The 16,599-nt window shown below is 32.9% G+C and overlaps 1 protein-coding gene across 1 annotated transcript; it reads right to left on the reverse strand.

The window, feature by feature from the left end:
- Positions 1–5,805: 5,805 nt before the first annotated feature.
- LOC129800412 (cuticle protein 19) lies at positions 5,806–13,812 on the reverse strand. The gene is made up of 4 exons (XM_055844764.1): positions 13,606–13,812; positions 13,438–13,534; positions 10,459–10,638; positions 5,806–6,225 (listed from the first exon to the last, which is right to left on the reverse strand). The coding sequence occupies exons 1-4, from the start codon at positions 13,705–13,707 to the stop codon at positions 6,101–6,103; spliced, it is 504 nt and encodes a 167-aa protein (XP_055700739.1). The 5' UTR covers positions 13,708–13,812; the 3' UTR covers positions 5,806–6,100.
- Between the last annotated feature and the right edge of the window lie 2,787 nt (positions 13,813–16,599).

Consider the following 16,599-nt stretch of genomic DNA (forward strand, 5'->3'; position numbering starts at 1 on the left):
AGTGCCGTTCCCGAAGGTCTTCAAACTCTAAACAATAAGTAATTTTTCTGATTTTTCAAAATCTAATGAATTATTTGCCATTAACGTCCAATTCTAAACAACAGGTTCGTAAAAAAAATATTGTCTGAAGGAATTAGAGAAGTTAAGCCAAGCATTAGGTCTGAAAACTGTATTAAGTTAAATGGCCTTAATTTTGAATTAGGGTCCAAAGAGACACAGGTTGATCATCGAGAATATTTAACCTGTAAAATTTGGCAGTAGAGATTTATCTTTAACGGTTATACGCTTAAGACTTAGGATAATCGATTAGAAGTCCTCTGCATAAATTTGCTTTACCTGATCCTTTGCTCCAAAATTTTACAAGGCTAAATATTCTCGTAATAAACCTCTATTTATTTGGGCCCTTACAGTTGGATATTAAGGGTAAATAACCCCTTAGATTCTAAAAAAATACCAATAACATTACTCGATATTTAGGATTTTAAGACCTTCGGCAACTGGGTCAAGTCATTCTAATCTATAGTCAGAAGACCGCTTTAATCTAGGCTTTATACTGCTTATTGAAATTTTTACTGACTAGGGGAAAGTACTCTCCCTTCGAACGTTCATGCCTTGGAATAATAAGAATTTTCTTTTAGTTTTCCTAAGAGACTTACAAATTTCTATTAAATATTATTTAGCTTATTATATTATTGATAAATATGTGATAATCATTAGTCAATCTCTTAGGAAAAGTAAAAGAAATTCACATTATTCGAAAGCATGAACGTTCGAAGGGAGAGTACTTTCCCCTACATATTTTCCATTATTTACTGACTAATTTTATTTTTAAAATTTTGAAATCCTTTACCTTTAAGAACGAGTTGTTATTATTATTTTTTTTAAACTTTTTTCTTTATTTAATTTAGTTCTATTTTGCATTTACAATTTTTCTGCAGAATTTTGTTTTTTGTTTTAATTCAATTACCCAAAACTGACTCTAGGCATCTGGTGTTTCTCATTATTTATCCTCACTTGTCGTTTAAGCACCATAACCAATATAAACTCTTAACCAGCAATGAACTGAATTAGCAGTTTTTCCAATTCATCAATGTGTTCGTCTATGTATTTATCGATTGCATCATTGATTTTTTTGTTGAAGTTGTCAATGTCTCTTCCAGAATTTTTAAACCAATTCACCAAATCCGTACCAAAAGTCTCTAACTTTTCTTTAATATCGTTAAATGTTTTAGTAATATCTATTTTAAGCTCTTTGCCTATTTCGTTTAAATTATTTTGGATTTCTGAAAGTTAGAAGTAACAAGAATTAATAATCGAATTTATGAATATATTTTCTAAAAATTTATAGTCTTCAGAATGTTCATATTGATGGTATTTTAAAGTTAGTATAAAATTATAATTTTTACTGTTTAAACTCTACCGCGCCAAATTCTCAGATTTTTTCAAGAAATCCATGAGATTTTTTTTTTTGCTTACCGTTACGAATTTTATTAAATTTATCATAAATGGACGAGCCATCTGGGAATATCTTCGTATCTACAAGTTGTGTTTCTTTCCCAATATCTAACTGCACGGGAACAGGAAGTATCTCGGGAAGTGCTGGAAAAAAAATTAAGAAACTCTAGCCATGCTCTTGAAGATTCTTAGTTAAGGGATCTTACCAAAACCTGGTACAATCGCCAAAGCAGCAAAAATGGGAAGGAATGCTAACTTCATCTTTCAGACTCAGCGTTACTAATAGAATTCTTAGTTGATTATCACTCGTCTTTTATACTACCTAAAAAACATTTTTTTTTTTGTAAAATAAATTTATATATATACCTCACAAAAAAATTTCAATTTGTCTTCCAAAACGAAAGCATCTTTATATAAACAATTTTTCATATTTAACTATAATAAACAAATAAAATTTCTGCAACTGATAAAATATATCATATCTCAATTAAAAATGAAAACAAATATTTATTTAAATAATATTGTTTCTTATTCGTCTGAATAATGATGTTTAATTTTGGCAATGGAATTTTCTGCAAAAAGTTATAGTTCCAGGTTATGCAAATGGTATTTGAGAGACAATTCACGGGTGAGATCTATTAAGATTGGCTGATTTACTAATTCATTGATAAATTATAGAAAGTGTGGCGTTGCCAGAACTTGAAGGAAAATCGTTAGAACTTGAGAGGGATAATGTGGGAATCTTTTGCCATAGACAGACTTACGACTTAAGCCGAGAAACGACTTAGTGGGAAACTGATGGGAATGTGATTTAATCATTATTTTATTTATAATTAATTGCCTTTAAACCGTCGTAAGTATATCCAGGATATTATCTTTTTAAACTTAGGAAATGATAAAGAGATGTTGATGCCACTTGGAGTAAGTAAAATATCCGTTAAAAGATTTATTTTAAATACTACGGTATACTGAGAATTTTGTGTTCAAATGAAAATATTCTGAAAATAGAAAGATGATTTTGAGGCAATAGATATCTAGGGGAAAGTACTCTACCTTCGAACGTTCATGCCTTTGAATAACGTGAATTTTCTTCTATTTTTCCTAAGAGACTTTACACATTCCTTTAATTAGTTAGCTTTGTCAATTATAGATAATTATGTGATAATTCTGTGTAAGTCTCTTGGGGAAAATAAAAAAAAAATCACATTATTCGAAGGCATGAACGTTCGAAGGAAGAGTACTTTCCCTTATTAAATAATTGTAGGGGAAAGTACTCTCCCTTCGAACGCTCATGCCTTCGAATAATGTGAATTTTCTTCCAGTTTTCACAAGAAACTTACACATTTCTATTAAATATTAGTTGGCTTATCATTAATTGTTGATATTTCCGTGATAATTTAGTGTAAATCTCTTACGAAAAGCAAAAGAAATTCACATTATTCGAAGGCATGAACGTTCGAAGGGAGAGCACTTTCCCCTAATATTAATAATTGGATATTGTTAAGGTGATGCCCAGGAAATTTCCTTACTGCTTCATATGGGCAAAATGAAATAGGCCATTAAGAAATGTAATTCCTAAGTAGGGTGAGATAGGGTAATTCGGAATCATGTCTAATTTGGAACTTTGAAATTTCCTAACAGTTTCAGATGGCAAAAGGAAAAAGCATCGAAGAAGTATCCTCAAATTTAAGGTCTTGTACATCTTCGTGGCTTTCTTTTTTTCTTTGTCCATCTACAGTAAGCAAATCGCAAAATTCCAAAATAGACATTATTCTGAATTACTCTAATTACCCTAAGTCACACTGGAAGTTTGTCGTCACAAAAAATCATACATACTTCAAACCAAAGGTTCAGTTCAAGCTATTGACTTACCTTCTAATTTTTTCAAATAATATTTTTGAAAAAAAATTTATTTAAGTTTGCTTATTAAGGGCAAATGATTCACTAGATACTCAAAAGCCAATAAAATTGTTTTTTACTTAGAATTTAAAGGTTTCTTCAACTGAGCCAAATCTTCAGTCTTAGATCTGTTTAATACTAGGATGATTAACTAACGGATGGAGCATTTTAATACACAAATGGTATATTTTTCTAACGTTCTTTATAATTTTTAAGCTTTAAATCCCACAAAAATAAGTATAACACGAAATGGTAGCCACATATACAGAGAACATATTTTTATTGAATTTAAAATTTTACTGGTACTTCAGATAGAAAATTTTTCAGAAAAATTCACAAAATTGCGAATTTTACGTCTTTTTCATAAAGGTTTTAGGAACTATTATCCTCGTGCAATCATTATAAATTGTGTGCTAATAACATAACATAAGATACTCTTTCATTTGGTAAAAGTTTTAAAAAGATTGCATTTGGTTTTATACCAAAACTTAAAAAACCACTTAAGAAAAAATATAGGGAAAAGGCTCATAATTTTGTCCAATTTCTTATTTTGGACACTTTGAGGATAAAATTGGACACTAAAAATAAATTGATTAAAATGATGGATTTTTATTCCAATATTTGATGAATAATGAATTCTATCTAAATATTTGTTCTTTTTGGAAGATTTTAACACTAAATACGTTAAATTTTGAATATGATTTGAGTTAAAATTGCTTTGTTGAAAATTTAGTGTGAGCAATTGCTTACGAGAAATATGACAGAACTTCGTGTTTACTTCAGTCTTATTTAGCTGTGGTGAAGTACTAACAATGTTTCTTCGCTTTTTTGAGTGATATTATTGAATATTTATTGAATATTGTGTTGATTCACGTTAGTAGTGATTTGTAAATTTGACCTGAAGTGAGATATGCCTTGTGAATTAGATTTTTCGTGTGAAAAATGGGAAATTTTTTAAGACATTTACCAGTGAGGTGATACTCGTTATTTTGGACAGGTGTTTTTCTCAAGAAATTTCGTGAAGTTTTAGCTTTTGTGAGGACTAGGTTGTATAAATGCCTGGAGAAACAAAGAAGCATCATCTCTACGAAAGAAATGTAGCGAGAAATGCCTTGAAAGGCTCCCGAAAAGGCCAGGGAATTAGCGAATCCGCACGTACTTGGATTACCGAAGTCAACTCACTTTAATGAATGATATGGAAAGTTTCCGGGCTTCTTGTAACATTCTACGTTTCCCTTACATGAACAGGAAGAGGACTTGGTAAGATTGGTTCATGAAATGAAGAACAATGGGCATCTTATTGAGGCGGATTAGCTGTCCAAATTTACAGACAAGTTGTCCAAATTAATAACCAAGTTGTCCAAAATAAGAGTCAAATTCACCTCTACATATCAATTCAATTTTAAACGTATTAAAACTAATTTTAGTAAAGATAAGACGATAAATAGCTTTCCAAGTTTCTAAATAACCCTTCTGAAAAGAGAGTAACTAAAAAAGTCAATTAGTATCGAAAATATCGCACTTCAAACTTGGAATATATAGATGCTTATAAGCAGACTGTACAAAATTATGAGCCTTTACCCTACCACATTTTTGTACGGAAAATGTATGAGAATGCTCCGCCTTAGTTTAATATGACTTGTTCTCAAAATTTCCGTGTTATGGTGTTATGTTATTCGATGTTATGTTTTGGTCCTACATATTCTAAGATATTCAAAGAATTTGCACAAAACAATGAAATTCTAAAAGAATCACGGAGAAAATTTATGTAATGTTCTCGAGATATAAAATTATTAATGTGTTGAATCTTATGTTAAATTGTAAGCCTCTTTAAGCGCATTTAACCTACCGTTGGAGATTGTAAATAAATTTGTACACCTGAAGTTTGATTCAATGTCCTATTAGTGAATTCCGGCGCTTTTAAAATCGAAAGCGACATTTTATAAAAGCTGCTTTATCGCTATATAATAGTAGTTTTTCAAAGCTTAAAATTAATCGCCTCGAATTCTGCAATATTGCTCTTTGTAGAGTTACTATTTGAATAAAAGCTCTGTAAAAGCTTTTATAACGACAAATAAAACAGACAGAAAAAGGAATTGCGTGACCTAAGGGATTTTCTCATATATTTTAGGAATTCATATCACTAAAGTGACAAATTTACTCGAGCGCATTAAATTAATCTTTCCAAATGACCATGTTAAACATTTCTGCGTTATGTGCATTAATTAAAATGCTGAAGTGTATCTCATTCGTGCGAAGGTTGGGGCATTATGTCTTGGTCTCTCACAGAGATAATCCTCTGTTCTCATGCAAAATGATGAAATATGACCAAAAGTGCCACTGCAGACTCACTCGTCATCCACAAGTATTGTCTAATGCGATATTTAGCCACAATATTGTGCAAAATTGTGTCACTTTGGGTGGTGTGAACAGCTGGAGGAAAATAGCACATTTTTGTCATTTCTTTTATTTTGTAGATCTCTTTTTTTACACAATAATAAAAAAAAAATATTACACACAACTATAAATTAACATTTTCTGTTGTTTTTTGTTTTTTTTGTTCTTGTTTTGTAGTCACATAACTTAAGTACGAGTTGATTTGTTGGGTGGTTCTCTTTTTTTGTGGGAAAAAAGGGCAGTTTGAGTCCTTCCCGAATGGAAGGTGAGATGAACGCACATTCGATGGATGTTTAGGGGAGCAATTTGTTGATGGGGGAGATCAGAATCCTGGCCAGAGCCTAGATGCTCAGTAGTAATGATGGTTATCGTAGTAGTGACCGTCGTAGTGTCCGTCGTAATCGGCGTAGTGAGCCAGAGGAGCAGCTCCAGCATAGTGGCCATAGTGGGGCACAACTGCGGTATGTTTCACCACTGAAAATATAAATTATACCATGATTACATTACTCAACATCGCAAGACAAGCATCTTGTGGTACACGACATTATGTGGCTTCCGAACAACTCTTGTGGCTTCATCTCGATGACAATTGTCAGGTCAATTGGTTCACTGAGAGAAAATTCAGCATTTGGTACAGTTTTGCGAGTCAGATCTTGACTAGAACTAGAGATTGATTCAATAGCGTAAGCTGGACATAAGCTTGAACATTGATATGGCTTAAAACCTTTCAATTTTCAAACAAATCTTTAATCTTTAAATATTTAAATTGGACTTTAAAAACTGCTTCGTATTCTCCAATGAAGATCTTTAAATTTAAAATTTCACCTGTAATAAGGGCCTTTCATACTAAAACACAATAAATTTTATAATACGGAAGGTTATAGTGAAAAGTACTCTCCCTTCGAACGTTCATGCCTTCGAGTAATGTTAATTTCATTTATTTTTCGCAAGAGACTTATACATAAATCAATAGTCAATAACGAAGGCATGAACGTTTGAACGGAGGATACTTTCCCCTATATAGAAACTTCATACTTATTGAAGATGCATTTGATAGTAAAGCTAATCGTAAGAACGTTTTTTTTTTTGCACCTTAGTCTTTAACTCACAATTGAAAATCTTTATTTTCGAGACTTGATTAAAGTTGCCTTTACCTCTCAATATTTATTTAAAAATAATTTGTGAATGTAAGACAGAACTAAATTTGTAAAAGATTTAAATTTATAGAATAAAAAAAATATTGAGTTTTGAGAATTACTGAATATAGATTAAAAAGAATGTTTAATAGGCTCATTGAAAAATAAGTTAACATTCATTATTTGACATTGGTAGCATTAAAATTGTTCTTAATTATATTTTGTTTACTGAACCTTTTACAGTAATGCCCTAGACACACTTACGACTTAAGCCGAGAGACGGGTTAACGTAATTATTCTCGAAATAGTGAATTGACTAAACTCCTATCACTTTCCTACTAACTAAACCGATTTTCCGCTTGAGTCAAGAGACGGATTAGTCAGAAACTGATAGAAGTCGTAAGTGTGTCTAGGGCATAAGTCAATCGGTTCTTAATAACTAATTTAGATTACAAATAAAGTGTTAAAAGGCAAGTTAGAAGCTCGATATCAGAAGAATTAATTTTTTTTAACTTCTTCGAAATGTTCTAAAAAAAACTGGTACTAAAACTTCAGCACATGTCTGTACTAAACTGTCCTATTGTCAGTAATTTGGCATTATTAAACTAATATTAAAATTAAGCTTTGTTATATTAGTAATCAATTAAAAGCAAATAGCCTATGTATCTATCAAAATATTACAAGATGTGTACTAAAAAAAATATCTTAAAAAAATTTACAAAATATGTCAGAGGGATTTCTTTTTAGTACAACTAAAGTACTTAAAAATCCTCTACATTACTGTTTCTCAACTTACTTTTCTTATGCAATAAAATATTATACAATTACAAAACGCAATTGAAGAAATAATTCTCCTTTTAGCACTATGTACTAAATAACATAATTATAAACAGTTGTCAAAATCTCAGTAAGATTATTGTGGAAAAATATTTCTTTTTGATTTCATTACTAGCCAGATATTTATATTAATTTTTTAATCTTTTAAAAACTCTTAGTGGTTTCTTTTTCAGCACAGATCGCGTGAATTTGACCCATGTTATTTGATCCATAGTTTTTCTATTTAATGTTGTATTCTTTTTTATTTTCAAGAAGCTTTCTCATCGCCTAACGGAGTTATCACACTTGCACATTAAAATTTTAATGTGATTCACATTAATTGTCGCTTGTGAGCGTCCAAATATGTTATTTGAGTCTTTGAGTCACTTAATATTTGGGGTTTTTCTATTTATTGATAAACAAGTGGACTTGGCCTGCAAAACTAAGTTTAAATTTACCTAAAGCATAAATATTTTTCACATTAGAAAATTAAAGACAAAATCGCATTAATTTTTCACATAAATGCTATAAATCTATTTATATCAAATTTTTCGGGCCAAGTCCACCTTTTTATCAACAAATAGATCAAATTTTGAATATAAAATGATTCAAACACAAAAATTACACATTTGGACTCTCACTAACGATAATTAATGTGAATCATATTCAAATTTTAATGTGTAAGTGTGATAACACAGTAACTCTGGAGGTTGGTCACCAATTCTAATAAGATGGCAGTGGAATCTTTTTCCGGAACACAGGTTTTCTTTGGAAATTTGTATTTGTCGGCTTAACTGTGCTATTGAAATCAAAGGCGAAAAGGGAAAATTTTCTCCTGAACATTTCTTTTAGTACATAACTGCTCCGATGTGCTGCTGCATGATCGACTTTCTTTGTGTTGGTTCCTGTCACGACTGTTTGGTGGTTTTAGAACACGGTGGAACTGGGATAAACAGTCTAGACAGGAATCAACACAAAGAAAAGCCCATTATGCTGAAGCACATGGGAACAGTCATGTACTAAAAAAAATATTCAGGAGAAAGATTTCTCTTTCTCATTTTTTATTGGAATAGCACCATTACTACATTGAATAAATAAGTACTAAAATTTAAGTAATGTATTACTTATTGTTTATTGAAGTATCTAATTCTGATATGTTATTCAATTATTCTCAATGAAATACCTCCATAAATCAGTAACCCTTCGACAATTTCTCTCAGTGCTTCAATTATGCATTATTTTGTAAGTTGCAAGCATGAGATAAAGAGCATATTAATTGTGATTAGATATTTCTTCGAGTGCACGGAAGATTTCCCATCTCTTGGGTAAATTCCTCATTATTTTGCTAGCTGCTAGATTGCCCAAGATGACCCTCGGATGGACACGTCTTGTGAAGATTTTTCGCAAATGAACACTGCATACCATATTGGTATAATTGCAGGACAGAAAGAGATCAATTCAATGCCACTCTCAATCATTGGCACATTGCAGCATAATGCACAAGAAATTCAATCATAATTCTTCCATTGTCTTCCTCGCACCTTTGCCAACAACTAATGTTGAGTCTGTTGAGTGTCATGAGAAGTGGCACTTTTTCCCACATTTTCAACAAACATTGTCTTTTTGGGCTCTTTTATTTGCAACCATGTCCTCACCCACAGCACGACAAAATCCCATTTGTCCACTGAATACGCCTTTTGCCAGACGGAAGGTGCAAGAAATGCATACTAATGTTCTAGTTAGGTCTCCTAGAGATTTTGTGCACATTCATGGAATTTCTCATATTCCTGAGAAATTGTCAGTCCAGCATAATAAGTCATATAAATTTTGATGGAAAAAATCATGGAGCAGTATCTCGAGGTGCAGGAGGTTTGAGATTGTTAAAAAAAAAACAATATGCTGCTGGAATATGATTACAATTCAAAGTATTTCTCCCTAAGACGGGAGGTTTTAACACGAAAAAAAAATATGAAAATTCATTGTTGATTTGAGTGAATAATAAAAAGAAACTATGAAAAATTGTGTTGAAAGAATCAACAAAATGTATTTACACAAAGAAAACTAACAATTAAAATGAGGCGAAAGAGAGAGAGAAAAATATGGCTTTGAAATTATCAAAGACCATTGCACAACATTCGAGATAATTTAAATAAAATTCCATAAATTCCGATAAACTGATTTTTTTTAGAGATATTTTCTCTCATGGCATCATCCACGAGTGATTGAGTAACGCAAAATACTCAATTTCCGGTTAAAATTTATGATTATCAGCTTATTTTTAGGTGATCTCCATGCGTTCCACTAAAATATTCAACGATCATAAGTCTCTATTTAAATTAATAAATATCGATAGCCCAATTTTGGTCACTGCAGACAAATTATGAAATGGGAATGTTTATTTAAATCCATGCACATTTGCTCCTGAACCACTATTTAAATGATCTTCGCATGATCTTTATGTAATCGATCATGTCGCTATCGATATTAAATCATTGTTATAACTGCGCTTAATATGTCTTTCATAAGACGAAAAAATGTCTTTGAAATCAATGAAGCTTAAATAAGTGCCCTTAAGGGGGAATTTCTGAACAATTTCTGAGTGATCTTCAGCGATCGTGAAGACCAAAGCGTGATCATAAAGTGCCACTTTACGACTATTAGTTTTTATGAGTTTTCTTAGAGCTTCCGACAGGCTTCTAGAGAAGCTGGTGCTCTAGGCTGACTCTAGGGTAGAGAAAGAGTAAGATCTACTTACCAACTGGAGCTGGGGAGGCATAGACTGGAGCATGGTGGACAGCTTTGTGGACAACTGGAACGGGATGAGGGTGGACAGCTGGAGCAGATTTTGACACAACAGCATTGAATCCATTGACTGGATCAGCAGTGTAATCCACAGTTCGCACTGAGCCATCGGGTTCCACAAGGGAGTATTGTCCTGCAAATGAAAATCGTTACAATTCCTGAAAGTTTCCCGAAACCTTGTTCAGGGTAGGTTCTATTGCTTGCAAGGAAAAGGCTTCTTGCAGTGTTAGTTATATGGAATCAGTTAGGTCAATCAACTTTGTTCTGACAATTATAATTTGTTTAAAATTAAGGAATTGTTATCACTATGCCAAGGCTGACGGAGTGGTACTTTTCGTTAAATCTACGACTACAAATTCAGAAGTGGGATCGTTACAATCAGCAGATCAACTTAGCTTGATCGAATGATGTCCATTTCGTCCATTGCAACAAATCAATGACTACAAATCGATGAGTAGGATTATTTCAGAGTAAGTTTGAACTTAGTTTGGAAGATTAGTTTGTAAGGGGCCAAAAATGACCAATCGTTCATTTAAGTAACGTTCACGATAACAAATTTTTGAAGTACTAATACATCTGATATTAGGTTTGGAAAGGTCGTAGTTGAGGAGGTAAGGATCATCATTTGATCCCTTGAACTAGTCTTACGACTGCAAAGTCAGATGTGAGATTAATACAACAATGTCTTGATATATACACTGCGGTCTTAGATTTGGAACACAGCTTTGAAGGGATCACAGTCGAGGAGCATGGTATAGAACAATATGTATGGAGAGTTCGTAGTCGAGAAGCTAAGGATGACCAATAGGTCCCTTAAGTCAGATCCACAATCGACAACAAATTCAGAAGTACCATTACTACTACAATTGGCTGATATAATTACAGTGATCTTCGTTTTGGAACACAGGTTTGAACGGATCGTAATCGAGAAGCGAAGGATTACTATTTACATCGTTAAGTCATGTCCAAGAGTACATATCGTCGGTTGCCTCAGCAACTGTGCTATCTGCATTTGCTTTGTGTCAGCATTCGTTGTAAGCAACGCATCGCTGCGCGGCGTTTGCAATGAATCCAGACACAAAGCAGATGCAGTTAGCACAGTTGCTGAGGCAACCGACGATATTTAGAAGCAGTATGACAACTGTAATCCGCTGATATAATTAATTTGAACCTTGTTCTCGAAGACAGGTTTAAATTATGATCAATTGATCCCTTAAGACAGACTCACAATCGACTACAACTTCAGTAGTAACATTGTTACTACAACAGGTTGATAATAATTTCTGTGATCTTCGTTTTGGAACACAGGTTTGAAGGGATTTTAATCGAGGACTAAGGGATGACAATTTGCTTCCTTAAACCAGGTTCAAGAACACAAATATTGAAGCAGTATAGCAACTGCAAAGCGTTGGTATAATTAGTTTAAACCTTCTTTTCGAAGACAGGTATCGAGGGCTCCTAGTCGAGAATCTAAGGATGACCAATAAGACCCTTAAGTTAGATCCACAATCTACAACAAATTCAGAAGTAGCATTACTACTAGAATAGGTTGATATAATTACAGTGATCTTCGTTTTGGAACACAGGGTTGAAAGGATCGTAATCGAGCAGCAAAGGATGATCATTTGGTCCCTTACTCCATGACCAAAAGTATGATTTCTGACGTGGCATTACCACAACAATTTTTTAATATAATTACTTTAATCTTAATTTTGGAACACAGGCTTGAAAGCATCGTAGTCAAGAAGCTAAGGATGACCTTTAATCCCTTCAGCCAGATCCACAATCGACTAAAAATTCCGAAGTAGCATTACTACTACAACAGGTTGATATGATTTCTGTGATCTTCGTTTTGGAACACATATTTGGAAGGATCACTCTCAAAGAGCAAAGGATGATCGTTTGCTTCTTTAAGTCAGGTCCAAATAGGTTCAATAGGAGCATAATTGACGAACTAAGTATGACCAGTTGATCCCTGAGGACAGGTCAACGACAACAAATTCAAAAATGGGATTACTAAAGCAAGGTTCACCCTGAGAATACTTCAGTTAATTTTAATAATGAAGGATGATCAAAATTCGTATAAGTGTACTAGAAATGGAAGGAATCATACGGATTGTTTCAGGAACTTAATCCGGGAATGATTTAGTCGTCCTTTGCTTGTCGACTTTATGATGTTTTCCAAGATCCGTAAAATCGGGTTCATTCAGTTTGGTCAGAACGTTTTTATATTGAACTCTTCTTAAAACCCACATAACAAATTTAGTCCGATCGGTCAAAGCGATCAAACCTCTTGCAAATTATTCCGAAGTTCTTCATTTCAGAGTTCAAGACATTTCCATATCTGATGGTTAAAATTTGAATAAGACCTTATGTTTTCTTGGCTCAAGAACAAGAGAAATCTTTGAGATCTCTATCGTCCCCCCTGACCAATTCTTACGCACACGAATGATCTTCCAAGTTGATCAATTGAAATTGAGAACGCACTAAAGGGGACAAATTGAGTGTGTGTACGCCTTGGATAGAGGTTGCAAGATGAAAATGAGTAAGGCAATTAAAATAAAGACGCACAGGTAATTAAAATGAAGTCCATGGATACCCCACCAGAGATTGTGAATCTCTTAATATTTTTTTCCCATTGTTAGAGAACCCCTCCTCGCATCTTCCAGGTGGAAGCTGCCACAAGAGATCTTTCCAGTGGAATTGTTTTGCATTATTGCATAATATATCGGCGTTGTTCTTATCCCATCCAATTTTCTATTCAATTTGCTCTCTCAAGAAGTCTCTGTTTTTTTTAGGCGCATCGATTGTAAAAGCAGATCAGCGTGCATGAATAATTTTCGTAAAATCGTGCAATTAGATGTGCAATTGTGTCTCTCACTATTGCATTTTTATGCAATATTATTTAGTTCAGGAAAATGAGAGATGTTACCTTTCACGACATCACCATCACGTGTTTCATGCTGACTCTTCACATCACCCGTCACATGATCAGCAACACCATAGTTGAAGGCGTACTTTGGATGATCCTGCAGGAGGGAAAGGGCCATAGATAAGATCACACTATACCAAAATTTGCACTATTAAGTAAATCCATTACGTAGTAGTCAACATATCCATGGGCATATCCTGGACGTGCAAGAACACAACTTCCAAACATAGCCAGAGCCACAAAGATCACAGCACACACTTGTTTGGCCATATTTGTACAAAAGGAAAAGAAAATGAAAAATTTTAAAGAAAACTCGTGGGAAATTTCTCAAAACACTGAGATGTTCACGGCGTGAAAATCACGAAGACACTGTGCAGAACTGTACAGCGAGCTGGGGATTTTATAGTCTCAGGGGAATCTCAGGTGGAGAGCCAAAAGCATTTGGCCATTCGCGATGTCGTGAGGTGGCCACAGAGAGCCTCCCGCGAGATCCAACAGTGACGAAACATAAGCTCCCAAAGTACACGCGGTGCTCAACAATGGGTGCATTTGGGGTGGGAGACATAGACACCAGAATGTTCTTCATGAGGTCAAAGTAAATTGGTGTTTGATTGCTTAAGACAACTATACAGAAAAAAAAAATTGTAAGCATTCCTGTGAGTTTTCCGCACTCTTTTCGCACAGTTTACGAAAAAAGCTCATGTGGTCAGTCGGATTGCGTGTGGACTACTCTAAAGAAGTGTTTAGTAACATGAAGATCATTAAAGTTCCACGGAAAAAAAGACATAAGTCCAAAGTTTGAGGACGTTCCTGGCCCTAAAATTAGTCAAAAAGACCTTCTGACACTATCACAAATATTTATTAAAATCAATAATTTTAGTTTTTTAATAAAATTAAAAAAAAAAAAACGAAATTCAATGAACATTTACAAAAGTTTGAAATGGAAAAAGCATAGGGTAAGTGTGCCAAATTTCGGCATACTTGCATGCAAACGCCAAAGTCTCAAGTTTGAAATGTAATATCTTTAATAGAAATTGATTTTTTTTATTCCTTCTACTTAAGGAGTATTGCTTAGAACCTTGTAGACAGTTTATCGTCTTTATTTACTCCAAAATCATTCTTAATACATTTTAAATTGAATAAAAATGTAGATATAGCTTTGGTGCCCTATTTCGGTCACCTTTATTCTCATAGTTCCTTGCCCTTCAGGAATTCTTCCAATGCCTTTTTCACGTCATCTCATTTGCTGAAGCTACATTTTTTGTTATTCTATTGCATTGTATAATCTTTAGAGTAAGATAAGATAAGATTTTGCCAGGGGTCAGTTCTCCATTTCGGATATTCCGATGCATCCAGGCCACCAATTGGGCCCCTTATGCTTCCCCACTCCTATTCTATCTTATCCCCCGATACGGGCAACCGCTCTATATCGCAGCTCTGTGTGGACAATCAGTGCCGTTACTATATCACAGCATCCCTTCTCGGTGTGTGTTTGGGATCAGTGACAGCGAATACTTGTATCGACTGAAGTACCACTTTCATGTCGAAACTCGTTTTCGTACCAGCCTCTATTGTTTTTAGGCGGTTCACTTTTTTGCCAATATGCACCATTGGCATTACTATTCATTCATTCACTGGACGAATTCGAAGCCGATATGGCATGAGAAATCTTTTTTCTGTTGCCGCTCAGCTCCGAACCCACGACCTCGCAGTCACAGAGCCACTGCTCTATCCACTGACCCACTCGAGGCGCATCTTTAGAGTATGTAAAAACTAAAAATTCATGGAAATTTGAAGAACAAAAAAGGTGGCCGAAATTGCAAGCTGGCCGGAATTTGGCACACTTGCCCTAGAGTTCAGAAAATCTTAAAAAAAAAATAAATTTAAAATGAGAATTATTTTTTACAATATATTTAAAAAAAAAATATTTTCTGTAGGAATAAAAGAAACTATAATTTTTTTAAATTGATTTTTTTAATAAATAATAGTTTTTTCTTTAATAATAATTAAATTATTTAATTCAGAATAATAGGGTTATCCCTCTTACAATTGTGAAATAGTAGATAATAGTAATAATACTTAATAAAGAAGAGTTAAAAATGTTCTTTCTTAAATTTTCAGTGATTGTCTCTAATGAAATTATTGAATTTAAATAAAATTTCAACACAAGAAATATTTTTAAAATTTAGAAGTGAAAGGAATATCTAAAAAAAACTCTTTTGAAATGAATTTCGAAATTTTTGGAAGTTTACCAAAGTTCGTGAAAAGATTTTAGAAAAGTAACTCCTGAAGTTTTCTCGATCTTTATTAAAGGAATAATGAAAAAATATATGACAAACAATACAAGACTTAAATTAAACTATGTAATGCTAAAAATCAACTGCAAGTGAGATCAACTGTATTATCACACTTGAACATTAAAATTATAATATGATTCACATTAATTGTCGCTGGTGAGAGTCCAAATGTGTAATTTGTGTGTTTGAATCATTTTATATTCAAAATTTGATCTATTTGTTGATAAAAAGGTAGACTTGGCCCGCAAAATTTGATATAAATTAATTTATAGCATTAATGCGAAAAAATAATGCGATTTTCTCGCATTATTTTTTAATGTGAAAAATATTTATGCTTTATGTAAATTTAAACTTATTTTTGCAGGCCAAGTCCACTTGTTTATCTATAAATAGAAAAATCCCAAATACTGAGTGACTCAAAGACACAAATAACATATTTGGACGCTCACAAGAGACAATTAATGTGAATCACATTAAAATTTTAATGTGCAAAAGTGATAACGCAGTAAAGCTTTTATAAAGTGTATTTTTATTTTCCAACGACTTTTGAAAAACATTTTTAATTAATAAAAATAAATAAATAAATTTTGTGGGACATTACAAAAATTCGGAATAAAAATTTTTAAAAAATGATCTTTCTAGAATTTTCCAAAAAAACAAACGGCAAGAGCTCTTCTGAAAATTTACGCATTTAAAAATTTCATTGAACGCAATTCAAAATTTACGAAACAAAAGCATCTAAGAATATTTGAGAAATTATTATTATTTCAATTCAAAAGCTTGAAATGAAAACAAACTTTAAGAAAAAATATATTTTAAAATCTGAGAGATTTTTGATAATTATTAAAATAATTATTATAATTAT

The sequence above is a fragment of the Phlebotomus papatasi genome, chromosome 2 (assembly GCF_024763615.1).
Source record: "Phlebotomus papatasi isolate M1 chromosome 2, Ppap_2.1, whole genome shotgun sequence".
NCBI classification, from domain to species: Eukaryota; Metazoa; Arthropoda; class Insecta; order Diptera; family Psychodidae; genus Phlebotomus; species Phlebotomus papatasi.